Here is a 27,598-nt window from a genome sequence, read left to right on the forward strand (position 1 = left end):
CTTCTTGAGAATGCTAAAGTTTTTTGAGAATTTGTGTGATGTTGGAATTATGTGCATAAGAAACCGTTATTAGTAGTATTTGCACCACAGAATCTCAATTAATAATTTAAAAAATTATAAACAATATCAGGATAAACATAGATATGTGTGTTATATTGTGTATACATATTATATATAAATAACTTGGATTTTGAATCACTCATTGAAATCTTCCAACACTAACAAAGAAAAAAGGAAAACAAAAATTTATCACTGCATGGTTACAGTAAACTTGGTGTACTGTACAGGAAACTTGGTGTATTGAGAAGCTGAGCATGTTCCCCAAGGCCATGAAGTCAAGACTTGCCTGGGTCACTTTCTACTGATCACTGCCTTTGCTTTCACCAAGCTCACACTCAGAGATGGAAAGTGACAGTTTATGACTGTCACTTTGGACATAGGTAGAAGGATAATGTTTATAAGCTGCATGGATCTTTCTGATTGCCCACCTGGCAGTATTCTAGTTACTGAGGGTACAATGGATGGCCAGGCTGACAAATCTGAGTCCATGAAGCTTGCATTTAACAAGAGTATGGGGCCAGGAAGATAGCTCAAGTGAAGCACACAGCCAGGTGGCCCTGGTGGTTCCCAAACACCTCAAGCTGGATCTGAGCAATGGCCCATCAGGTGCTATCTCCAGGCCAATTGTCTCTGGAAGGAGAACTTCCAGCTCCACCAAGCACAGAAGACTGTGATCCCGAAGAAGAAAGAAGAAAGAAGAAGAAAGAAGGAAGAAGGAAGGAAGGAAGGAAGGAAGGAAGGAAGGAAGGAAGGAAGGAAGGAAGGAGGAGGAGGAGGAGGAGGAGGAGGAGGGAAGAAGAAAAGTACTAGGGCTGGAGATAGCACAGCAAGCAGGGCACTTGCCTTGCCTGTAGCCGACACAGGTTTGATCTCCAGCATCCCCTATGCAGCCCCAAGCACTGCCAGGATGATCTCTGAGCACAGAGCCAGGAGTGATCTTTGAGAATTAGTTGGGGTGGGTGCCAAATAAACAAAAAGAACTTTTCCAGAAAAGCAGGAAAGAAGAGAGGACTTCAGATTTGGAGATATGGACCAGTGAGTCCTCGGTGAATGAAGTTGTACAGTTGAGTAGATGGGACCATGTATAAAAATTGGCTATTCCTGGTTTCTGGGGTCTCATGAAATCTTACTTCTGGTTTGTGGGTTTTATCAGAAAAACTGTGCCTTTTTGGTTCTCCATTGTTCACACTTTTGTGGGGATGTTCTTTTCAAACAAACGGTTCCTGCTTTGACTCAAACCAGGAGATAAGATCTCCACATACATCACAAGAAGGCACTTCTTTTTTTCCTTTTCTTTTTTTTTTTTCATGCTCTGCTGAGCAGCATAAGTCTGACAACCAGTGCTGGGCCCTCAGAAATAATTGGGGGCTGCCCAAGTTACACTCAACAGTGCTGGGGGAGGTGCACAGTGCCAGGGATCAAATTCATGGCTCACACATGCTAGCTAGGCATGTGCTATACCACTTTAGCTCTCTTCCCAACCCAACAAGGGGACTTATGAGAAGGCGGGTGGGCATCAGGAGAAAGTGAATCAAAATGGTTTCTAAGTGGGAAACTCTGGTGAGGTATGCAAGTCCTATTCTGGCAGACTTGCTGCCACAGGAAGATTTCCAATAAAACTTTTGGCACAGCCACAGAATGTCAGCTAGGAGGCAAGTAAGAATCTGGCAATGTGAAAATTAGAACTAAAAAGCCAAAAGAATTTTCTGAATCTGACCAGCAACAAATGAAAAAATGAAACTATAATTATGTTATCTGCTTGAACATTTTGTTTTGTTTTGGGGCTACACCTGGCAGTTCTCAGGGGTTACTCCTGGCTCTGCACTCAAGGATTACTCCTTATGGGATGGAGGACCATATGGCATGCTGGGGATGGAATCCGTGTTGGCTACGTTATGGGCAAGTGCCCTACCTCCCCTCCGCCCCCTGTACTATCTCTTCAACCTCTCCTTGAATTTCTTTAACTGTGTTTCTTATGGGGGAGGCCAGCTCTTCAGGCTGTATCCCATGGATCCTGTGCCAGGGTTCACGTCAGATCTGCCATGCATAAGTTCCCTGCCTGCCTGCCTTCCAAGTGACCAGTTTTTATAGCTGAAGGTCTCTGTTCCCCAAACTCATTCGTCCTCCTTACCCAAGTTCTTAAGTTCCATCATCGGAAGCTGGTTCATTCCTTACCCTTTTCCCTGATCCAGCATATTAAGGGATGTCTGTCACTTTTCCTGTCCTTCACTTGACTTTCAGACCAGAGGGAGGGCCAGGTTTGGCAGAGGATGGACTTGCTAGCTGGACACAAGAACTTTACTCTCTAATGAGTACTTCAGGGCTGGATTTACCACCTCTGGGCAATCTGTGTCCATGGGTCAGAGACAGCTTTGCAGTTAACTGACCACGTATAGATATAATGCAGGCTACTCAATCATAATCACTATTTCTCCAAAAGCAAACTGACCATAGCGCACAATCCCAAATCCCTTGAACCCTGACTGACTGAACATCAGCTGATATCCTGGACCACGGCTCCTGACAGACTCAACAGGCCTACTTTATATCCCTTGACTGTCAAGTTCCTTCCTACTTTGGCCCTTTATATTCATTGAGTCTTCTCCTGTCTCAGCTCTCCTGTTGGTATCAGCTCAAATGGCTCCGATTCTGAGAGGCTATGCCCAGGCACCCCATCTAATGCATCTATCTGCTCTAAAGTCCCTTTGATTACCTTGCTTTATTTACTTTTCCTTAAAAATATCACTCTGGGCTGGAGAAATAGTATAGCAGGTAGGGTGCTTGCCTGGCACATGGCTAATCTGGGTTCTATCCCCAGAGTCCCCCAAACATTGCCAGGAATAAATTCTGAGTGCACAGCCAGGAGCAACACTGGGTGTGGCCCCCAAACAAACAACAATAAATAAAATAAAAATTACAAAAAATAAAAATGTGACTCTCTAGGGCCAGAAAAAAATCACTCAAAAGGTGGGATTTCATGATTTACACGTGGGAGGCCAAGATTAATTCCCAGCACATGGTTCCCCAGCTCCCAAACACCAAACACCCATGGGAGCAATCCCTGAATAATGCACAGGAAGTTATTCCCAGCACAAAACAAAAACACCCACAAGAAAAGTCACCACGTAAAATTATTAGATTTGTTTGCCTTAGTCGTCATCATCCACCCCTCCCCCCATCTCTCCTCATTTCTTACTGCCCATTCTCTCTTCATTCCATTCTCCACCTTCAAAAAGAAAAACAAAACCACCTCTGTTTTGCTCAGGTACCTTTCTTCTTTGACAGGGACTAACTACACTGTAACCTCGAGATTCTTACCTTGAACTCCTCACCCTGCATGCTGAAGAATGTGACTTCCTTTGAAGCTAGTCTTTGAAGAGGAAATTAAGTGAAAATGAGGTCATTAGGGCAGGCCTTCATTTAATCTGAGCAATGTCCTTATAAAAAGAGATTAGAACACATGCAGCATGTGGAGACTCGGGAAGAGAAGTCTCAGAAGAAATCACCTTGCTGACACCCTGATATGCTTCCAAGTCTTCATAACTGTGGGAATATAAAGTTCTGTTGTTTATCCCCCCAGTCGTTGGCACTTTGTTTTAGCCATCCTAGCAAACCAAACACATTCCTCATCCCAGCCTGTGTTTTAAGAGGAAGATGATCACTGCACCGTCCCCCCCGCCCCCGCACCCCCCTTCTAAGCTCCAAGACAACCAGTGATTCATCCTGGGCCAGGGAAAGCAAAGACCCAGACTAGCCCCAGCCATGCATGGCATTTCCCTGGTGACAGCCACATATCCCGCGACTGTCCCTGGCAGAGTGACTTTGAGGTGTTCTTACTTCATTCTTTGAAAGAGTGCTTTCTTTTCCACTCAATGAGGAAATAGATTACAATTGTTTTAAGAAGCCATTTTGGGCTCTGAGACATGCCAAGATAGGAGAAAACTTGTTGGCAAAAGGCTGAGCCAAAGGAAATGAAGCAAGGGTCCCAGATGAAACAGGCCTGGAAATTTTCCAGCCTCTAGACTTCCTGTTACATGACATAATGTGCTCGTGGTTTTCTCATTGGGGCTGAGATGGAGTTCTTGTTGGTGGCCCAAAGCATCCTGTCTATAGCAGGCTAGAACGCCAGCTCTACAGCTGGGCATATACCCTCAGATTAACCCCTTGCTTTTGGGTTTGGCTGAACAACCCTGAACAGGAAGACCGATATGAAAACAATAACTATCATGGGTTACATCACTGCCACCAACAACTTGTTTGGCTTTAGTTAGTGAAGTTTAGGGCCTTGAGAAAGTGGATTGGGAAAGAGAATACCAGAAACACAGAAGCGAAAGGAGGTCCTTGTATAGATGGAAATTCTTAGTGGAAATGAAGGGACCCTGGGCCAAGTGACAGACAAACCACAAAATAAAATTTGGCATTTGTTACAGATGTTGGGGAATTTGGCCAAATCAACCCACTCACCTCTGTGCAAACATTCTCTGCCATTTAGTAGGATGCCTCTAATTTTTTTTAATGATTTTTTTAATGTTTCTTTTGCCCTGCATTCCTTCCATTTCCTTTTATACTTTGTCCTCAACAGAGACTTACTCTTCTGCCACCTGAGAACTAAGATTTGAAGTAGGAACCACAACTTTTCCAAGTGGACAATTTTAGAATGCAAGAATTCCATAAATCACACCTATTCGGACTAGTCATCTTAAACCATCTCAGCATGAATTTGTCATCCTGGCCTTACTCTGACACAAAATTACCAACTTTCCCAGTGATTGCTTAGTGCTTACCAAAATCATCCAATGACTTGTCTCAAACACAATTTAATGATTAACTCTTGACAAACTCAGGTCAAGTTTTCCCTAGAAAACTTGTGGTCTCTCTTGCAGCAAGTAATAAAACCCAAATAGGTTCCGGGGCATTAACTCCCAACTCAAGAAACCAGGAATCTCCCCACTGGTCCTTGCCCCACTGGTTGGCGCATCCACCAACTGGTGACTGGTACTACTTAAGAGCTCACATTTTAAATGAGGAAAGATGCCTAGCACAGCACCCCCAAGCAAGACTCAACATACCTGTGCTGTTTGCTCAATCACTTCAAAATGTCACCATTAAAGAAAAATAGGGTGTTTTTTTTCTTTACTTAATTCATTTTTTAATACCTAAAATTTTTATATGCTTGTTCATGAGGGTAGAGGTAGGGGAGAGCAAGATTCATGTTTTCTCAACATCTAATTTTGAATTAATATTGAGTAAGAGTGCCTGATTCTTGCAAGGAACACAGTCTAGGACAAGATAGAGATGTTGAACATGCTTAGGCTGCTGCCAGATTATCGGCAGGATCACTTTGAACAAGGGGCTGCTGGTACTAAATGAGGAGGGGAGGGCCTGCTGTTCACTAGTTTCCCAGTGACCACACAGAAGAGCTGGGAGAAACTCAAGAGGTTGGAGGGCAAGCCAGAGAGAACAGGACCAGAGACTCACTATAAACACAGTCATTGAGTCACAATACTGAACCCACTCCTACAACCTGACTTGATCTGGACTGTTCAGAACAGGCCCTCACTGGCTCCTGCTGGACCCTGAAACACACTAATTCACAGGCCTTCCTGCAGCTCTCACATCCATTCCTGCTGAGAGTTAATCAGAGCGGGGCCCCAGCGGTGTCTAATCAGACAACTATCTTTGTGGTTCTCCCCCATTGGTGAAAGGTACACTCTTTGAATCGCCTTTTAGGCCCCTAGCAGATGCTGTAAAACCATCTCAGACATCAAGGCTAGTCCTACCACTTTGCTTTCTGGCTGCAGGGCATATCCCAGAAAAATCCAGCCCTCCCTGCTGAACCCCAGGCAGTGTAGTGGGGCAGTGGTGGGGGGTGATCGGGGATGTGGGGGGGGCGGGCGGATAGTTTCTATTTGCTGAGGGGCTGCTCACATGGTTTCCTCAGCTTGGGGAAAACGAAACCATTCACAGCTGTACAAGGCCAGGCATTCAGCCTCTGAGACAACCAGGAATTCACTGGGACTAGGTTTTCTCCCTCCGTGAACTGAAATGACTGTGCTATGTGCATTTGGCTGAAAGAGGGCATTTCTGTTGATTCCAGGTTTACCAACCTGAGTAGAGCTACACAAGGAAGTTTAAATTGGCTTGCTGTCCACTGGCATATGGACTGAAAAGAACTTGTGTGTTAGCAGATATGGGAATGAATCAAATTTGTTCAAGAAACCCAAGATTGAACAGCAATTTATATATTATCATGTAACAAATATACATGCCAAGCAACACATTCATGCCAAATAAACTTGGAAATACTTCTTCATAGGATTCAGCGGGGATACAAAAACTCATATTTATGTAAAACTTATGTGAATGGTAAATAAGGCCTCTTCTGTGGAATTTCTATTTTTTTTTAAGTGTGGCTTAAAAATTTGAAGGTCCCAAATCTTCAGGAATAAGGAACATGTTTCTAGGCAGTCAGGCAAGAAACGGAAAAAAAGAAAGGAAAAGATGAAATCCACCATCGCAAACACTTATAAAGTGCAGATATGGGAAGCAGATACTGTGATGGCAAACAATACTTGCAAGTGAACCCGAAGTTTCCACTCTGGACATAGCAACTAAGCATCTCTGAAATGTCACCAATCCCCCAAAGGAATGAGACAAAACTCTAACAATCAATTTTTCCATAATTCTAACAATCAAATGTTTATTTACAACAGTTCAAATAAAAATGTTCACAAGAAACAGTGAAATCTCAGTCATGGTTTTTGTGGCATACTAGCATGTGCTGACGTCCTAATATCTTGCTCTTCCCAGAAGACTTGAAGATCAACAAACTCAAAAACTATAAAAATAAAACCTAGTACTTAGCAGTGCCAGAGTGGCTAGAACAGGTTTGGAGTGCAGGTTAAATGCTTGGCTTGTACGTGATCCACCCAGGTTCGATCCCAGCATCCCATCTGGTCCCCCAAACCCTGCCAGGAGTGATCACTGAGTGCAAAGCCAGAAGTATCCTAAGGTCAGCCAGGTGTGGTCAAAACCAACCAACCAACCAACCAACCAACCAACCAACCAACCAACCAACCAAAGAACAAATCTGGAGTTCCTCTGAAGTTCCAGTCCCTAAACATATGTATTAGGCTTTTATCTATATGGTACCCCACAGTCCATCTTTGGTGGACCAGACCTAAGAGCATGAAGCATATTCAGAATCCAGATGTTGAATCACACAGACCCTCAACTAAAAGAATCTGGGCTTTAAAAAGTAGCTGCGGCTTGTTCTATTAGGCCCGTGTTCTTTCTGAGAACACATATGCTTCTCTTTCTCGCCCCTCACAACTTTCTCTGCAAATTTTGTTCAATAAAGACTATCTTGCTTCACTAAAAAAATCACTAAAAAAATTAGTGGCTGATTTGCAGACTAGGATGAGCACATACAAAATGAGCCAGGAGCAATGCTTCCAAATGTGTGATAAACCTCCAAATTTATTCAAGTTGTTGAGAGAATTCTCTCTGGTCCAGAATCCTGAATTTTTTTTAGATTGTATGTGTTTTAAAGAAGATATAAGGGGCCAGAGCAATAGTACTGCAGGTAAGGCACTTGCCTTGCAGACCAATGACCCAGGTCTGATTCCCAGCACTCCATATAGTCCTCCAGGCATCACGAGGAAATAGTATCTGAGTGCGGAGTCAGGAGTAACACCTGAGCATTGCCAGGTATGGCTCAAAACCCAAAACAAACCAAACAGATATAAAATAACCATTCTCTAGGCAATATAGCCCCTCCTTTCACCATTTACTTATAAAAGGTTTAATGGTCCCTCTGGAACTCTGCCTCTCTGTGCAACTGACCTGGCAGCTTTCAGTGCATTGTTTTCTCTTTCTCCCAGGCCATAGTCAGGGGGTGACTTCATGGACATGGCAGACAGCAGAGCGGTGCCAGAGAGTCCTGCTGCAAAGGGCTTAGGTCTCATTTGGTTTCTTTCTTTCCTAGGTCATGTGTGATAAATCTCTGCAGGGAGTACTGGCAATTCCCTTTCTTGTTTTAGTGGGACTAGATTACAAGAATAACTTTGACTCATATTCCACGTAGGACTTTAGCTAAGAAATTTCACCAACTGGGTATTTGGTTAAGTAATAAAAGCAAATTCTTGATGCTCTCATTTTCTCCCAAAGCAAAACAAAACAATGATGTCAGTATTTCACTGTAAATTCTAATCATCTCTAAAGTGCATATTTTGGATTTTGTTACTTATGGCAGGAAAAATTTGAACACTATGTGAAGGAATTCTGCATACTCCGGATAGACATTGTACACAAGTGTATAATCAGTATGAGCCAAGGAGAAACATTACCATCCATATACTTTGATTAAAAAGTTCAGACCGTCAAATTTTGAAACACTGTAACAGGAGACATTGTCCCATTTTATTTAAAATAATGGAAAAATGGAAAAACACTTAAATGTCCAAAAATTGGAAAACAATGAAAAGTCACAAACAAAATACGCCACAGAACTATGAGCCATCATTACATCCTGTCAGCTGTGCTCTAGGGGTGCCTCTTGGGGTGCTTTGAATATGTACCCAGGCATTGGCAAGAAAAACATTTTTTCTTAGTAATAAAACACAATCCACATTTGAAAATAAAGATTGTAAAAATAGTTGAAAAGCTATGGCAGGAGATCCACTGTTTATTATTTTAATGTCTTCCCAGAGCAACCCACGTTTTCTTCCCTCATGCACAATCACTGGGGCCGGGGCTCCTATCTTACTGGGCAAACTCAGTCAGCAGAGCTGTCTGCAATTATTACCACAACCTGAGGTCAGCAGCCAGCAGAGAGACCCTCCGCTCTTGTTCCAAAGGTGGCAGCACCTGGATGGAGAAACTCTCTTCACTCTTATCCAAGTGACTCTCAGCACATCATCACAGTGACACAAGGGGGCGTATTAGAATAAGAAATTCTGTGAGCCACTCCAACACCAGCCTCCTGAGTTCGCAGAAACACTCTACACAAAGCAGAAAGAAACACAAGAACCCATCAGCTACTGAATCTCAACCACTCCTCAAAACACCAGCCACAGAACAATTAAAGGCACAAACTTTTATTTTTTTAATTTTATTTTATTGCTTTCTGTGTCATACCCAGCGATCTTTTTATTTTATTTTTTTGCTTTTGGGGTCACACCCAGAAATGCACAGGGGTTACTCCTGGTTCAGCACTCAGGAATTATTCCTAGTGGTGCTGGGGACAGTATGGGATGCTGGGAATCGAACCTGGGTTGGCCAGTGCAACGCAAATGCCCCACCTGCTGTGCTATTGTTCCAGCCCCCACAAACTTTTATTTTTAAAAGCTGAATGAAACCACCTCATTTAGAAATATGACAAAAAGTTGGAGAGAGAGTACAGAGGTTAAAGTGATTTTTTTCGCATAAAGTGGACTCTGGTTTGATCCCTGGTACTGCACAGGATCCCCCGAGCCATGTCAGGAGTGATCCCTGAGTGCAGTCAGTAGTAAGCCCTGAGCAACTGGTGGGATGTGGGTCCAACCTCTCCCCCACCAAAAGGAAGGAAGGAAAGAAGGAAGGAAGGAAGGAAGGAAGGAAGGAAGGAAGGAAGGAAGGAAGGAAGGAAGGGAGGGAGGGAGGGAGGGAGGGAGGGAGGGAAGGAGGGAGGGAGGGAGGGAGAAAAAGAAAGAGAAAGGAAGGAAGGAAGGAAGGAAGGAAGACATTGACTTGAAATTCAGAAACCAAGACTATAAGCATAAAAATGCAAACTCGTATGATATATGAACACAGATTAGGGGATGAAAAATGCATACCAGGGATTAATTATCACTACAAAGTTGAAAGGGCTCTAGAGATGAATATGAAGAGACTAAGAGATAGCTACCAAGAACAAAAGCTAGACCTTACTTTTTCCAAAATTAAAAAATAAAAGTAAACATATAGTACATTCCCATTTTTATAAAACATTAATGACTACACAAAACAAGTAATTAAACAAGTGTTGTCTGATGTAAGAAAAGATACAAGCAAAGATATCAAAAATGAAGACAGTATCACAAGAAAAATGTTACTGGAAATGTAATAAGGGTTGGGTTACTGGACAAAAAGGAAAAACAAAAAAAGAATTAAAAATGATGAAAAGTTAACATTTACTAGCAACCCAAACAGAAAACACATCACAGACATGGAATAACTGAAAATCTAACAAAATAAACAGAGTAAAATATAAAATGACAAAAACCAAATGTTCAATAAATATAATTGGGCTTAATTCACTTACCAAGAAAAAAAAAGAGGAACTGGAGATACAATAGATAAGGCACTTGCCTTACAAGCAGCCAACCTGGGTTTGATCCTTGGCACTCCACATGGTCCCTGAACCTGAACCTTGCTAGGACTGGCCCCCCAAAACACAAAAAAGAGTTTTAGTTTGGCTAAAAGTAAGAAGTTTTAGGGGGCCAGAGAAATAGTATAAGGTGGGCACAGTGTTTTCCTTGCACATGGCCAATGAGGTTCAATCCCTGGAATCCCATATGGTTCCCCAAACCCATCAGAGTGAATTTCAGAGTGCAAAGCCACAGGGCTGGAGCAATAGCACAGCAGGTAGGGCGTTTGCCTTGCAAGCGGCTGACCGGAGTTCGATTCCCAGCATCCCATATTCCCCTGAATGCCCCAGGAGTAATTCCTGAGTGCATGAGCCAGGAGTAACCCCTGTGAATTGCCGGGTGTGACCCAAAAAGCAAAAAAACGAACAAAAAAAAAACCCAACCAGAGTAAAGCCAGGAGTAACCCCTGAGCACTGCCAGGTATTCCCTCCTACCCCCATAAAACAGAAAAGTGCTGGGGGTGAGGCTCACAAGAGAGAGCAAACAGTTCACATGTCCATGCTCTGGCTAGATCGCTGGCACCAAATCCCAGCGCTGCCAGGCGTGGCCCCATAACAAAATCAAAACAGAAGCAAAGCTAAATACAATTTTTAATGAATCATGCACATCAGATATGTCTACCAAAAAAAAAAAAAAGCTGGGAATGAAAATATTAAGACAGTGACATGCCCAGAGAGAAGGAGCCAGTAGAAGCATATCCATGTAGAACTATCAAATATTTTATAATCCTTTTAGTGGGGTAGTTGAGAGATTTCTATTTGGAAAAACAGAAAGTCTTGTTTCTATGTCAATTTCAAGAAATGTTTCAGAGAGGGTAAAAAAAAATAATGTGCTAATTCTAATTTTACCTTATTTTATATTCATGATGACTTCTTCTCCGAATCTAAAACCTAATATGAAAGAAAAAAATCATAAAATCATTTATGCATGAATGTCTAATAAACGTACACAAACAAATAATTATCAGGATGAATTAAAATAATATCCATCCTGGTAATCATCTAATGATAACTAGCAGGAACTGGAAGCCAAAAAACATTGCACATGTGTCATTTGTATCACCTCCATATTTCACACTAATAAACCAAACATTTGCTATGACTTCTAAAACCCTTGGAGTATCTACAATCAAAAGGTATTCAGTTTTTTGGTTTTGGGGCCCTACTCAGTGATGCTCAGGAGTTACTCCTGGCTCTGCATCAGAATTCACTCCTGGAAGGCTCAGGTGACCGACCATAAGGGATGTTTAAGACTGAACCTGGGTCAGCAAGGCAAGAACCCTACGCGCTGTAGTATTTCCCTGATCCTCCTTTTACTTTTTAATATTTGTTTATGCTCAAGGGAATTTCTACTACAAGATGGTATCAGTCTTTTATTTGCACTTTGTATCTATATTCAATTTTGAAGCAACCAGCTTAATTATTATATGGGAAATGAAAATAAAAATGAAAATAAAATTTCTATTACCTTTTTCACAGACTGAAAAGAACATCTGAGCAAAATATTTTAAAATTACTAATTAAGAATTCTCAATAATTCTAAAATACTTATCAACCAATAATCCTTAACTTTCCAAGAATATAACAATAATAGTACTGCTATATTTACTGTTTTCCTTTATTCAGCTTAGCTATAAGATTACTAACAACACTGGTTTTAATAATATTCCAATTCACATCCGTATTAAATATAAAATATTCTTTAAGCTACAAGGGAAAATATACAAATAAACAATGATTTTCCAAACTGAAAAAATTTTTTGGATAATCAATCTTAATATATTCCGTATCTAACCTATGAGGAATTATCTTTTAGTTTTTCAAGTTTTCACCTTAAGTTCAAATATATTCTTAAAACTGTACTTACTTTAGCCAACAGTTCTTGTGTTTCAGCAGTCAGTGGAGCATGAGAAAACTTGCAATACTCTCCCTGATAACATTTTGCTCCTGTATGGTAAAACTTGCAAGGATATTCATGTATCCCAAATGTTAAAGAAGAGAACAGTTGGTTTTTTTTTTTTTTTTTTTTTTTTGCATTTTGGGTCACATTCAGAGATGCTCAGGGGTAGCTCTTGGTTCTGCACTCAGGAGTTACTCCTGGTGGTGCTTGGGGGACCATATGGATGCCGGGGATTGAACTTGGGTCGGCCACGTGCAAGGCAAACACCCACCCACTGTACTATCACTCTAGCCCAAAGAAGAGAACAATTTTAACCCAATTAAAATTTTGGTTTTTTAAAAAATTGCTGTTTTCCTAAAAAAAGCTTTTTTGTTTGGAGCTACATCAGGCAGAGTTCAGGGTTTACTAATGTTTTGCACGAAAGGATCACTCTTGAAGCATGGGTGACCCTAAGCAGTGCCCAGATTTCAACTGGGGTTGGCTATATGACATGCGAGTGCCTCAACACATTTACTATCTCTCTAGTCCCATGGACTCTTGTACTAGAATTCTCTACTGAAAATGACTCAATAAATAAGTTACATAAAAAGTCTAATTTTAGAATAATTCTTTAAGTCAAGAGTATTGGTCCTCAGAGGTACTGTTTCATATCCATTCTTTTTTTTTTTTTTTGGCTTTTTGGGTCACACCTGGCAATGCACAGGGGTTACTCCTGGCTCTGCACTCAGGAGTTACTCCTGGCAGTACTCAGGGGACCGTACAGGACACTGGGATTCGAACCCGAGTTGGCCGGGTGCAAGGCAGATGCCCTACCCACTTTGCTATCGCTCCAGCCCCTCATATACATTCTTAAAACAAACTACAAGCAAGTTTCCTTGATATAAGAAAGGGATATCTTAAGAAATACAATCCCTGCAGCTCAGGAATTGACTGAATTTAGGGTCTGGGAGAAATCTGTGTCTATTTTAATCACTTAGATATGGGATTGCTTGGAGAACATAATCTTGCCATAGCTGAAACACTTGTTTCACTCAAAATTTTATAAATTCAGAATGTCAAAGTAAATGCTCATGAAAATGAAAGTTGTTGTATCTTGTGATAAAGGATATTATGCAAAAATAGACAGTTTTCGCCTCTGGTACAATATCCTTGTACATAAAATTTACACATTTCTTTTTTCTTCTCTATCTCTGCATCATGATCAAATTTACACTGGTCTCCCTAGATCAAGAGAAGGGACAAGGAAAAGTCATTATTTCTTGAGTCATCACAATTCCTACTAAACTTTATGTTAATAAGTAATTCCAAGAAAAATGTCTTAGTTGCAGTTAAGTCTAATTCTTTTTTTTACTTTTTTACTGAATCGCTGTGAGAGCAATCCTTATAAAGCTGTCCATGATTAGATTTGTCATACAGTATTCCAATACTCATGCCTCCACCAGTAAACATTTCTCAGGACCAGCATCCCCAGGTTCCTTCCCATGACCCCCCACTTAAATATGTAAATATAAAAATATATATATTTCCTTTTGGGCATTGTGGTTTACAAAACTGATACTGGAAGATTATCAAGAATATTGCTTTACCTAATTTTAACCCTCAGATCTTGTCTAGCGTGATCATTCTCTGCTATTATTGTCACAGTGTCCGAGGTCTCTTCTCTATTTTACCTACTCTCAGCCCAACACACACTTGTGGTTAGTTCTAACCACTGAAGGTTTAATTCTTAATGAGCTATGCGCTCTCCCTCTCTCTCTCTCTTTCTTTCTCCCTCTTACTCGCACACACATACATACATACTTTGCTTTTTAAACATAAAAGAATATAACACTGTAATTTTCTTGTTAAAACCTTTTCTAGAAGAAAGTCTCAAATAAATGTCAAACCATGTTTTTAGAGGATCTAATGAAAACAACAACAACAGTTGCCTTCAATACATTTATGTAACGTATATTCTTATGTACCTTAATACATTTTCTTTCAAGAAAATATTTACAGATTTGTTTTCCCTCACGTTCCACTGTATGTTGGTTGATAAATCCCTGGCTCATTCTCACACGTGGCGGATTCTCCTTAGGTTTGCCATCCTTTAAGAATAAAAACATGAAACTCAAAGTAGACACAGAAAATTATTTCAGGTCAGAGATAGTCCAAGTAGGGTGCTTTGCCAGAAATGCAAGCACGTATTCATGTCTATGTACCCATGTATGCCCGTGTACCTGGTCCTGAGAGCCTTGCTTCCTTGGTAAAGCATTGGATCCTTTGTCCCCGGCACTACGCCGTTTCCGCTTCACTTTCTTCTGCTTCCCATTCTTGTGAACAGCTCTAAGGTTTTGATTCTTTTGTTGTGCTGCTCAGAACAAGAAAGTTCATTTCAAGAGATGACACAAAAGCAGTTCCACCATAAGAATTAATATTGCAGGCGCTGGAAATACGGTACAGTGGGTAGGGTTGAATATAGATAACCTGCCTTGAATATAGATAACCCGGGTTGGATCCCCGGAACCCCATGTGGTCCCCCAAGCATACCAGGAGTAATCCCTGAGTAGAGTTGGCAGGAAGGCCTAAGCCATTGACTGATGTGGACCAAAACCAAAACAAACAAAAACCAACTCAATGATTGAAAAATTGATTACGTAACCTACAACACCTTTCCAGCAGTCCTGGGATTAAAAAACCAAGAAACTCTCTCTGGCCTTGGAGAGAGAGTGCAGAGCTCAAGGAGCCTGCCTACAATGCAGCTGACCCTGGTTCAATCCCCAGCACTACAAAAGAACCTCTGAGCACTACCAGGATTGACCCCTGGTAGCAAAGAGCAGGGAGGAACCATCCAGCAGAGATCAGGTGTAGCCCCCAAGTCCCCAATACTTACCCTCTCTCCGACCACAAAAAAAAAAAACAAAAAAAAAAGCCACAGAGAAATCAAAAGGAAAATAAGTACTTCTAGACCCCCAACTCATCTGCTACAATATAAAGATGGAATTGTTGGGAAAAGAAAGCAGACTTCTAACTACAAGTCAGATGTCAGATCCGTCTGAAGTGCCCAGCATACGGGGTAACCCAGGAGTGTTCTAGCATAGCACCTTACTAGGGGGAACTTTAAACATAAAATGCCTGTCAGATCGAGTACCTTTGTATTTGTCTTCATTGAAAAACATTTTACATAAAGTGCATTTGAAGACCTACTTTTTTTTTTCTTTTTGGGTCACACCTGGAGATACACAGGGGTTACTCCTGGCTCTGCACTCAGGAGTTACTCCTGGCGGTGCTCAGAGGACCATATGGGAGGCTGGGAATCGAACCCAGGTCGGCCGCATGCAAGGCAAACACTCTACCCGCTGTGCTATCTCTCCAGCCCCTGAAGATCTACTTTAAATAGAAAAACATTTAAAGAGAAAAACACACAATAAAATGAGAAAATTAAGAATTTCATTTACAACTGTCGTTTTCTCTCAACTAAGTTTATTTAGCAGGGTGGGGGGAGGCTCCCAAGTAGTGCTGAGGGCTCACCGGGATACTCAGTCCTGAATGCAAATGGAACTGGTGCTGGTGGGCTGGGGGGGGTGCACCAGGCTATCCTGGCAGTACCTGGGGTTGGTGCTGGGAGGAAGCCAGGCACACACTCCACCACCCCAATCTATCCCCCATCCCCTAGCTTCATTTTAGTAATTTGAAAACACAGGCTTTCATGTTCTCAGTCTATTCAGATTCTCAAACTAATTAAGTCAATGCAGGATAATAGCAGTGGAAACAGGCACATTTTGCCCTTCTAACAAGCAGTGGCCAGGGACTTAGCATTTACTATTCCCAAGTAGCCATGACACTTGATAACGCTCCTGGACTCCCCCAGCGAGTGTTTCACAGTGAGGGGCCAAGTCAGTGTTTGGGATCATCATGCAACTCACAATGAACTCAAAGCACCCATAAAAACCAACATCCTGGGCTGGAGCAATAGCACAGCAGGTAGTATGTTCGCCTTGCATGTGGCCGACCTGGGTTCGATTCCCAGCATCCCATTTGGTCCCCCAAGCACCGCCAGGAGTAATTGCTGAATGTACAGCCAGGAGTAACCCCTTAGCATCACTGGGTGTGACCCAAAAAGAAAAAAAAGAACAACAAAAAACCCCACATCATTCTATGAAACACATGAAAACTTCCCTCCCCCATTCACACATGGACGCTATGATTAGTTCTCTAGATCAGCATTTCTCAATGAGGAGCCATCATGGGGCACGGTATATAGCTCGACAGGAGGACACAGGTAAAGATCACATAAATGGATGGCCGTGACATGAGCCTAGGGGCCGACTGGAAGAAAACCAGGTCACCAGGTCATGGTGAGAAAAAGTCAAGAAACTCTACTCTCACATGACAGAACAGAGGGTAGGGTCCTTGTCTTGCACCCAGCCAACCTAGGTTCTAACTGTAACATCCCACATAGTCCTCCAAGTCTTCAAGGACTGAATCCTGAGCACAGTACCAGAAGTGAGCCCTGAGCACGACAGGGTTTGGCCCCCCAAAACAGGAAATTCTATGACAAAATTTTCTGTGACAGACTCATCAGACACTTACCATTCCGGGCTTCCTTCCCTTCATCTTTCTTTATGGAGTCTTCAGGAACGGATAATGCCTGAGCAGCACTGGCCATTTCCTTAGCTTGTATATACTGCTGAAGTGCTTTAGCAAAATGATCTTCTGAGTCTTGACTGAGTATATCATTGTCACTCTCTGGATCATAGTCTTTACTCCTTGATTTTCTACGGGGAGAATTCTTTTGTGATGCTGTGGAGTTTCTGGAACGTCGAGGCTATGTCAAAATTCAATGTTTAATTTTAAAACCTTCGCATGAATTATTGAAAGTAATCTGGTTATAAATACAGAGAAAACAGAGTCTGGCCAAGAGTTTAATAATTTTTCTCACTGAGCGATGGGTTCATGGAGGTTCAAATTCTCTTTACTCACGTATTTGAAACTTTCCAGAAATAAAGTAGCATGGCCAGCCTTCTCAGTAACCTGAAGGATGACTATGAATTTGTATAACAGCTCAGTGTAGAGTGTATGTGGAGACATATATCGGGGGCATGTGAGGCCCTAGGGACCTCACAAAAGGAGGAAATTTAGACACTCACACATAAGATAGCCACAGGACCACACTACAGACTGAAGTAACAGGAAATGCCAGGCAGTTCCAAATTGCCAGAGGTGAGGGCATGGGCCTGGTACGGCTTCTTTACAGCCACCGCAGAAGAACCCACACTGCCCACCCCACAGCATGGTGACTTTCCCCCTCCGCCAACTTTAGATGGCACATTTCTCTCAAGCCACTCCACTTGCAGTCTTCTGATTGTTCAAAGAAAATAATGGCTCTTTGTTTTTAATGTTAACCTTTTAAAAATATAATAGATAGAAAACTATTGTATTCTTTTGTTTTAGTGGAAAAGTAATAGATGTTGGTTCATGTGTTAAATATCATAGCATAAATACATATGCAGTTAAGTTAATGGAGATTGTTTTTGTTTTATCAGAATGGTAACAAAAGTACTTTGTAGAGTCTGGTTTTGTAAAGCAACTTAAGACAACCTGCACCGCTGAAAAAAGATACATTGAACCATTCAGAGAAATTAAATTTAGTAGTTCTACACTTCAAAGAAATGTCAAAGCTTTTGATTCCATTTAATAAAGAACAAAACCAATTGGGTTTTTTTATCTTTAATTTTAATTATTACTGTCATCTGAAACATTCCACATTTAATCTGAGCCTTGAGGACTTTTCTTTTGGAGTTGAAAGCTTTTTTTGGTTGTTGCGTTTTTGGAGAATTTCATGTCAGATCGGTGACTAAAATGCAGGTGCACTTTTTTGTCATGTTGTTTAAGTATTAAGTAATTTGGTTTAGATTTTGTAATTGTTTTCCCTGCGTTTCTGCTAGATTTTGTATTCTAGTAGTCAATGTATTTTCAGTGAAATGTAAAAATATTCCCGTTCTCTTTGACCAGTATTAATTTTTTGGGATCTTATTGCTTGTCACTTGAATCCTGTAGCTGTCATACATCTGGTATAAGCAACATTTGGTTTTTGAAGTGTGTAGACCATCTCCGTATTTTCAAGATGTAATTTTACATTTCTGCACTTTAAAAACAGTTTGGGTAAAATAAAATAAAATAAAAACAGTTTGGGCATAATCTAAACGCACACTTCTAATTCATATACCTGCACATGTGACTCTGTGAACAAAAATTTGCATGCATGATCTGTGTTTACTTGTATTCTGGTTATATACTGCTTATATCTGTGGACTCAAGTTTCTGACATAAATACCAATAAAAAAGACCTCAGCCATGTCATTGGTTATACATGTTTGGAATTAGCTCTCACAAAAAAAACAGCTAAAAAATTAGGTCTCACAAACAAGCTATAAGCTACCAATCACTGAGGTTAAATTATTGCAGTACCTTTAAATTTAGTTTTGAAAGACAGGAACTTTGATATACAGATGGCCAATAGGGCATATGAAAGGATGTTTGGGGCCAGAGTGATAGTACAGCGGGTAGGACGTTTGCCTTGCATATGGCCAACCCGGATTCAATCCCTGGTGTCCCACATGGTCCCCGAAGCACCGCCAGGAGTTATTTCTGAGTGCAGAGCCAGGATTAACCTCTGAGTATCACCAGGTATGACCTCAAAAAAGCCAAATAAAGAAAGAAGGAGTGCTCATTATCACTCAGGATTAGGGAAAGAAATCAAAATAATACTGATGTATCATCTCACACCAGTGAGAATGACACAGATAGAGTCTGTTAGCAGAGTTATGGTAAGAAATTCCTGTCCTCATCCACTGTTTGTGAAATGTCACGTAGTTCAGCCTCCATGCAAAGCAATAAGGAGATCTCTCCAAAAAAAAAAAAAAATAGGAAAGAGCTACCATATGATCCAGTAATACCAATTACTGAGATCTATCCCCCAAAACCAAAAACATGAATTTGAAAGGATATTTGCACACTATTGCTCATAGCCAAGATGTGGAAACAATCCAAATGTCCAACTGTGGATAAACAGATCAAGAAGCTGTGGTTCATATTAGAACTGTAACACTAAGCTCTAAGAAAAAACTAAATCGGCCCATTTGCTGTGACATGGACTGAACTAGAGGCTATCATGCTGAGTATATCAGTCAGAAGGAAAGGGATGGACAATGACCTCTGTCATAGGTGGGATTTTTAAATAAACAGCAAGGTGGCAATGATGAGCCAAAGGCAACACAACAGAAATGATCCACATAATTGAGTTGTTGGGACAGATCTGAAAGGGGATTTTGGACAGATGTGAGGTGGAAAAACTGGGGATGTTTGTTGTGCTGGTATTATGTACACATACAATACTCCATCACTAACAATACTGCAAACTGGTGACCAAAATACATAGACAGCCCACAGAATGGGGAAAATCATTTACTCACTACCCATCAGATATTAACCCATCAGATAAGGGGTCAATATCCAAAGATATTTACAAGAAAAAAAATTCCGACAATCAAAAAATGGGGAGAAGAAATGAACAGAAACTGCCTCAAAGGGGAAATACGAAAGGCCAAAGGGTACATAAAAAAATGTTCTACATAGCTAATCATCAGGGAAAGGCAAATTAAAACAACAATGACATATCATCTTACACTACAGAGACTGGCATACATCAAAAAGAACAAAAACAACCAGCACTGGTTTAGATGCGGGGAGAATAGGATTCTCATTAATTGCTGGTGGGAATGCCAACTGATCAAGCCTTTTTGGCAAACAAAATGGACATTCTTCACAAAACTAGAAATTGAGGGGCTGGAGTGATAGCACAGTGGGTAGGGCATATGACTTGCACGTGGCCGACCCAGGTTCAATTCCCAGCATCCCATATGGTCCCCTGAACACTGTGAGGAGTGATTCCTGAGTGCAAAGGCAGGATTAACCTCTGTGCATTGCTGGGTATAACCCAAAAAGCCAAAAAAAAAAAAAAATCCTAGAAATTGAGCTTTCAAATATGACCCTGCAATACCACTTCTGGGAATATACCCTGGAGGTGCAAAAAAAAAAAAAACCACACAGGAGAAATAACATCTGCACTTGTATGTTCATTGCAGCATTGTTTACAATAGCCAGAATCTGGAAACAACCAGAGTGCCCAAAAACAGATGATTGGTTAAAAAAAACTATAGTACATCTACACAACAGAATACTATGCAGCTGTTAGAAAAAAATGAAGTCATGAAATTCGCTTACAAATGGATGGACATGTATCATGCTGAGTGAAATGAGAGGGACAGACAGAATGACTGACTCATTTGTGAAATATAAAGTAACAACTGTGAGACTAATACCCAAAGACAGTAGAAACAAGGGCCAGGAAGAGTGGTCCACAGCTAGAAGCCCCTGCTTCAAATGCTGGGGGGAGAGGGGGGGGAAGAAGGCAGTTGGTAGAGAAGAGACCATTAAGATAACAAGAGCTGGAGGGATCACTCTGATGGGAGATGTGTGTTGAAAGAAGGTAAAGGACCAAACATGAAGGCCTCTCAGAATCTGTATTGCAAACCATAATGCCCCAAAGTAGAGAGAGTAAAAGAAAAGTACCTGCCACAGAGGCGGGGTGAGGTAGGGGTTGGGGGGTGGGGGGAGGGATACTGGAAACATTAGTGGTGGGAAACGTACACAGGGAGGGATATTGGGTGTCGGAACACTGTAAAAGTTAAAGCTTTTTATATCTCACGATGATTCAATGAAAAAAAAATTTAAAAACTATTCTCAAAAAAACAAAACAAAACAACAAAAACCCAATATTGCAAATCACAGTACCTCAACTTAAAAAAAAAAAAAAGCATTGCAGGGAAAGCTAGAAAAAAAAAAAGGAAGCTTTAACAGCTAACATTTCATTTCTGAAATATTAAAAAACAAAACACATGCACTAAAAGCAATTCATGTTAAATGATAACATAGTCCATAATAATGTTTCTTAAAAACTAGAACCAAATATAAGCATATAAATGCTCACAAAAATGAGACAATTAGGGTTCCCCAATGGATTTCTCGCTGCTGTCTTTTTTCAATATGCCAACTTAATCTTACTTTTTTGGGAATTTTCTCACATTCCAGTTTTACATTCCATTTTACTGTCTCTTCTTGTGTTTCTTCAACTTCTGTATCATCTATTTCATCATGGTTTCTGTAGCAAAAATATCAAATAACACGAGAGGATTTGTCAACCTAGACAGTCTACACCTCAGCATTCAAAATCACTACTTTGGCATATCTTCAATTAGTCATTCAAAAAATCCAAATTCAAGTTATAATCCAAATATGCCAGAAAAACAATGCATAAAATTATGATGAGCTCTAATGGCAAATGCTGTAAGTAAACAAAAAAGCACTTTAGATATCATCGTAATGTTCAAATATTAGTAATGTTTGATTGCTAATATATATTATCCACTTAGTCCATTCACTTAACAAAAATGAGTATCATAAGGCACTCTGGGCCTTAAGACCTGAGAAACAACAATGAAGTAGCCGGGCTTGTCCCTGACTTCTGAGAAGTTTCCTAGCAAAGAAAAAAATTTCTGAATGGTGGGATAAGGATGGATCCATTTACTAGGTGCCTTTATCCAAATGGGGTCAAAGGTCTTCCGAACCTGAAAGACACCAAAGAATTAGCAAACAAAGCAACAAAGCAAAAAATGCAACAAAATATTTCAGGTAAGTACAGTGTGTCTTTAGGAGTCAGGAGAGAATCAAACTTACATTCAAGTGCAAAAATGCAAAAGGAAAGTTGTTTTCATATTCACAAGGGCAGAGAGATTAAACCACAAGGAGATGTTACAAGAAAAGAAAAAATAAATCAACAAAAGGAAAACAAGAATGAGGAAGGCAGCAAATATAAGAAAATAGAAAAGAGGCTGGATTGATATACAGCAGGGAGGGCACTTGCCTTGCACATGGCCAACCCAGGTTTGATCCCAGACACCCTATATAGTCGCTCCTGAATTCCCCCCAGGAGCAATCCCTGAACACAGAACCAGGAATAATGTCCTGAGCACTACCAGGTGTGCAACACCCCTCTCCCCAAAGAGTGAAAAAATCTAGAAAAGCATACAATAAGGCATACAGGTACAGGGGAGCAGAGTTTGCTCCATTCTCTATGGGGGTAGCACTGTAGCACTGTCCTCCTGTTGTTCATCGAAACTGCCTTCCAGTAAGAAGTAACTTTTGCATTCAAGGTCAGAGGGAAGGCGTAGGCTGCATGCCACAAAAAGGACCAGAAAATGGGAACCTTCTAGGATTTTTTTTCCAAAGATAGCATTGCTAGCAAGTCAAAGTGAACAGCAACTTTGTGTCTTTTTCTAAGTTTCAGGGTTTACAGTTCCACTTGACTGAAAAGTTATCCAACAGACTCAAGAGTTACATTTATCAGATGTGGTGCCAAGTCATGAAACATCCACAGAAGTCAACACACCATCAGAAACAATAAACTTTTATTTACTAGGAGCCTTTTTGTTAGTGCTTTTGGTCATAGCGAATCACTGACTGGCATAAGAACCAACTTTTCCTTACAACAGTAATGACAACAGTGCTACGCTAACTACTCTATTGTGCTTACTTGGAGCCAGGTGCTAGTCCACACGCATGATACCTCATACAACCACCATGCATGCTTTCACTTAAAAGTCTGTTTGACATATGAGAAAACTGAATTACAGAGAGCTGTGTAGGTCATCATGGACTTCCTTCTATCCACTCTGTGGGTAAATCCAATTTTCAAAATAGATCCATATTTGACCATTTCTTGTCACTGATTCTATGATCCAAAGCTATTCTTGCCCCCTTCTAAGCTATTCACCACACAGTAAGAACTATCCTAAAATGGCACTTTACTGTAAACTCTCCAGTAGGGTCAGGAGATAATTCAAAGAAACTGGAGGTGCATGCTTTCCCAATGGGCCCTGAGATCCATTCACAGCACCATATGATCCCCCCTAGCCCCTGCCTGAAGTGGCTACTGAGTCAAGTGTGACACCTTTGCCCTCAAAGAAAATGAGAAAAGAAAACCCTCCCAGATAGTATAGCAAGTAAAGAACTTTCCATGCATGTTCCATCCCTGGCACCCCTTATAGTCCCCAGAGTCCCACCAGGAGAGATCCCTAAGTAGAGCCAGGAGTAAGCCCTGAGCTTACTCAGGTATGGCTCCAAAATCCAAAATAATAACTAAATTTCCACATCCTCCTCCTCCCTTCCCTTCATTTCTTCCATTTACTTATCATTAGTTAAAACATTATTATTTAAGGGTTGTCTGTGTCCCAAGAATAAAAAGCTCATGAGGGGACTAGAGCGATAGTACAGCGGGTAGGGTGTTTGCCGTGCACACGGCCTACCTGCATTCGATTCCTGGCATCCCGTATGGTCCCCCAAGCACCACCAGGAATGATTCCTGAGTGCAGAGCCAGGAGTAACCCCTGTGCATTGCTGGGTGTGACCCCCCCCCCAAAAAAAAAGCTCAAGAATACATGGATTTTTCTCTTACAAGTTTTTATAATAGTCCAGAATTATGGACTATAATAAACAGCCCATTATTATGGGCTATAACCTCTGAGCCCATGTTTCACTTATACCAACAACTTAATAAATGAGCAGTCCTATCCTAAAATTACTACTACCATAAACTGTAAGATTCCCCTAACTGCATTTAAAACAAGAAAGTTTTACATAGAGAATAAGGCATAGGCAAATTCAAGACATAAGATAGTACAGTGGATACAGTGCTTGCCTTGCATGCAACAGATGCGAGTTCAATCCCTGACACCATAGTCTATGGAGCCCAGATAGGGATGATTCCTGAGTGCAGAGCCAGCATTAAGTCCTGAGCATAACTGGTGTGGCCCAAAACCAAAACAAAGATTAAAAACCAGAAAAAAAAACAAAAAAGAAGTTAGGGCTAAGGTATTTGCAGATTGAAGGTCCAAAAATTTATAGAAATTCCTCATACCAATACAATCCTTCACCTAACATTTTAGAAACAAAACAAAACAAAACACCAGAAGTAGTTATGTAGCTCTTACATATTTCCTTAGCCCAGCAAGCTACCGAGAGTATTCGATATGCCAGACACAGTAACAACAAAGTCTCCAATGGAGACGTTACTGGGCCCGCTCGAGCAAATCGACGATCAACGGGAGGGCCTTTACCTTTACCTTTACATATTTCCTTAGCTCTCCGATTGGGATCTTCTGCTCAACACATTTTCAAATTGATCATCACAGTACTCAGGGCTAACTCCTGGCTAAAGGATCATGCCTTGCTGCCTCAGGAACCATATGGGATGCCAGGGATCAAACCCGAGTTGGCCCAGTGCTAGGCAAGCTCCTCACCCACTGTACTAATGCTCGGACTCCAACATCACTATTTGGTTCTTTGTTTTCTGGGGGGCAATACCCTGCGATACTCAGGGGTTACTCCTGGCTCAACACTCAGAAATCACTCCTGGTATGCTTGGGGAAACCACATGGGATGCTGCAGATCTGCTGCAAGACAAGTGCTCTACCCACTGTACTATCATCCCAGTCCGCCAATCACTAACATTAAATCACAGTCTTCCCTGTGAGGATTCCCATGAATTTTCTTAAGTAGTTTACTGATTTCTCTTGCTTCTCTTTGCAGAAGAACTTGTTTGCAATTAGCATCTTTGGCTCTCTTCAACCTAGGTCTTACTTTTATTTGTGTCATTTTGCTGTGGGAGAAGTCCTGAGTCCTGGAGTGAAGCCATCTGGGTCGCAATCCTCAGCCTTGTCACTAAAACTGCCTAATCTTGGCATATTATTTATCCTGTGTCTCCATTTTCTCATCTGCTAGATGAGAAAGAACAAGATTATCTTTCCAGGTGATCCTGAGTTAAATGATAGCACTGTGATGTAAAGACAGTGACCTGAATTAAGGTTAAGTTTTAATGATGACAGAAGTCAAAAAGTGTTTTGAGTGATCAGAAAGTCAAATCAACCTGAACAAGATATAGGAGACTTGAGAGAGATAAAGCATGTGTGACTAGTTTCAGCTCACGAAAATCTGCAGGAGGTGGCAGGGGAAAGAGAGGGGCAGATGTTGGCTTAGAAGTAAAGATGGATGATAGAACTTCAGACTCAGAAAAAATGTAATCTTTTTGGAGATGTAACCAAACTTCACATCCACAGGAATGGGACCAACAATCTCTTGTCTTTTTTCAACCAAAGCAAATATACCCAAAATGTGTTTTTTTCGTTTGTTTTTTGCTTTATTATATGTGGTCTTTTAGAGCTGCTTCGTATATATGTGTGATGCTGGGGATCGAACCCAGGATTCGCACCCTGCAAGGCTCGCGCTCTATAGCTGGACTAAAGGCTGATCCGACCCTTTTCGGCACCCCTCTAACGACGCACCGTGCCTGTGTCACCGAAAAAACGACAACCGACCCCTGTCCCTCCGGACGGGGTGGTGCCAACACAGGCTCTGCAGGGTCCGAGGCAGCCCCTAGCCCAACCCGGAGGAGCGCTCGGAGCCTGGAGCAAGCAGCGCGGAGCCCGCCTCGCTCCCATCCCGTAAAAGCCACCGGTCCTCCCGCTGCTCCCACCGGTCCGGGCCGCCTGGTCACACGCTAACTCGGCTTCGATCCCCCCCTCTTCCGCCGCCAACGACCTCAGCACGTGCGACCTTAGCGGCGGTGCCCACCCCCCGCCCCCGCCTCGCGGTCGCCGCGGCGTGACAAGAGACGCAGCCGCGGACACTCCCCCCGGAACCCAGAGAAGGGACCCCGGGCCGGGGAGCCTGCGACGAGTGCAGGGGAAAAGGGGGGTTCACCTTTCGTCAGAGTCCGTAGCCGACCTTTTGCCAAGGGCCGGGTTGGGGGGTTTGGAGAAAAGATTCTCAAAATCCATGGCTGTCCCGAGAGCGAGAGCGAGCCCGACACCTACAAATCACACCAGCCACCCGCACCCGGCGGCCGCGCAGAGCAGAGGGCCGCCTGCTGCCCGGCGCATGCGCGGCCCCGCCCCTCCGCGCACTCGCGGGGTTCGCCCCGCCCCGTCTCTCTACGCATGCGCCGTTTGATCGTGTTTCCGCGTGCTTTTTGATACTAAAGCTAGAGTGTAGGTAGGTACTCTCGAATTTGGAAACTTTGTTTCAGGATTTCCCCCTTTCTCCTAGGAAAGACTCTTTAACGGACATCGCAGTGACCCGAGCCTCACAACTGCTTTGTGAAATATGTACTGTCACCTCCCACAATATTTGGAGCCCAGGTGTATATGTGTGACTTGTGAGAAACAATGAAAAATGCAGTGTGCGCTGTAATATTCTCTTCTGCAGAAGGCAATGTAGAAAGGGCAAATCATATCAGTGAGACTGTTTATTACGGAGGGTTGATGATGATGATGATGTGGAGAGATGAATGTGTGGACATGAACGAGAGGAGTGAGGAATGACAGTTCTATGTCCATGTTTTTGTGTAATGTTGACTTTCAGAATCATACTATGCTTCATGTACTGAAAGTAAAATACAGGGACTGGAGAGATGGTACAATGGGTTGACCCTTGACACCCTTTATGGTCCCTAGACCCTACCAGATGATTCTCTGAGCAGTACCAGGAGTAAGCCATGAGCACCAATGGGTGTGGCTCAAAAATTAAAGATAAATACGAAATAAGTAAAGAGGGGCTTGAGAGATATTACAGAGGATGAAGTCCCCTGCTTGTCACTGATCTGGGTTCTGGGTTCAGTACCTAGCACCACACATGACTCCTGGAGTAATTCCTGAACTCAGATGTGGAAGTAAGCCCTGAGCCCTGCCAGATGTGGCCCCAAAAATGAAAACAAAGTGAAAAATAATGAAAATTTATCACGCTAATAGTGCAACTACTCCATCTTCAACTACTATTACTTCTTCACTGCTGAAGGTGAAGAAGAATGCTTATAATACTACAGCATATGCACTGTAGCACTGTCTTCCCGTTGGTCATTGATTTGATGAACAAGGCTCGAGTGGGCACCAGTAACATCTCCATTGTGAGACTTGTTCCTACAGCATATATTTTGACTAAATGAATTTAAGCTCAAGAATAGCACTGCACTGCACTGTCTTCCCATTGTTCACTGATTTGCTCAAGCAGGCCCAGTAACATCTCCATTTTGAGACTTGTTGTTACTGTGTTTGGCATATTGAATATGTCACGGGGAGCTTGCCAGGCTTTGCCGTGCA

At 41.8% G+C, this 27,598-nt stretch overlaps 1 protein-coding gene across 2 annotated transcripts; it reads right to left on the reverse strand.

The window, feature by feature from the left end:
• Positions 1-8,432: 8,432 nt before the first annotated feature.
• ZC3H8 (zinc finger CCCH-type containing 8) lies at positions 8,433-26,318 on the reverse strand. 2 transcript variants are annotated; one of them, XM_056128872.1, is made up of 9 exons: positions 26,205-26,318; positions 21,453-21,549; positions 16,920-17,154; positions 14,567-14,697; positions 14,312-14,434; positions 13,455-13,568; positions 12,315-12,422; positions 11,297-11,338; positions 8,433-9,062 (listed from the first exon to the last, which is right to left on the reverse strand). In XM_056128872.1, the coding sequence occupies exons 1-8, from the start codon at positions 26,279-26,281 to the stop codon at positions 11,309-11,311; spliced, it is 915 nt and encodes a 304-aa protein (XP_055984847.1). In that variant the 5' UTR covers positions 26,282-26,318; the 3' UTR covers positions 8,433-9,062; positions 11,297-11,308. The 2 variants fall into 2 exon arrangements, with proteins under 2 accessions (XP_055984847.1, XP_055984846.1); XM_056128871.1 differs by having other exon boundaries at positions 14,567-14,700.
• Between the last annotated feature and the right edge of the window lie 1,280 nt (positions 26,319-27,598).

Source organism: Sorex fumeus, unplaced genomic scaffold, assembly GCF_029834395.1.
Source record: "Sorex fumeus unplaced genomic scaffold, SorFum_2.1 ptg000006l, whole genome shotgun sequence".
In the NCBI taxonomy this organism is placed as follows: domain Eukaryota; kingdom Metazoa; phylum Chordata; class Mammalia; order Eulipotyphla; family Soricidae; genus Sorex; species Sorex fumeus.

Excerpts from the sequence above, each read along its gene's own strand:
- ZC3H8 (XM_056128871.1), bottom strand. The coding sequence starts at position 26,281 with ATGGATTTTGAGAATCTTTTCTCCAAACCCCCCAACCCGGCCCTTGGC. Across the intron at positions 12,423-13,454 it reads ACTGTCTATTTTTGCATAAT|GAATATCCTTGCAAGTTTTA; the intron begins ATCCTTTATCAC and ends TTTGGGATACAT. Across the intron at positions 11,339-12,314 it reads CACAAGAACTGTTGGCTAAA|GTTTTAGATTCGGAGAAGAA; the intron begins GTAAGTACAGTT and ends CTTTCATATTAG.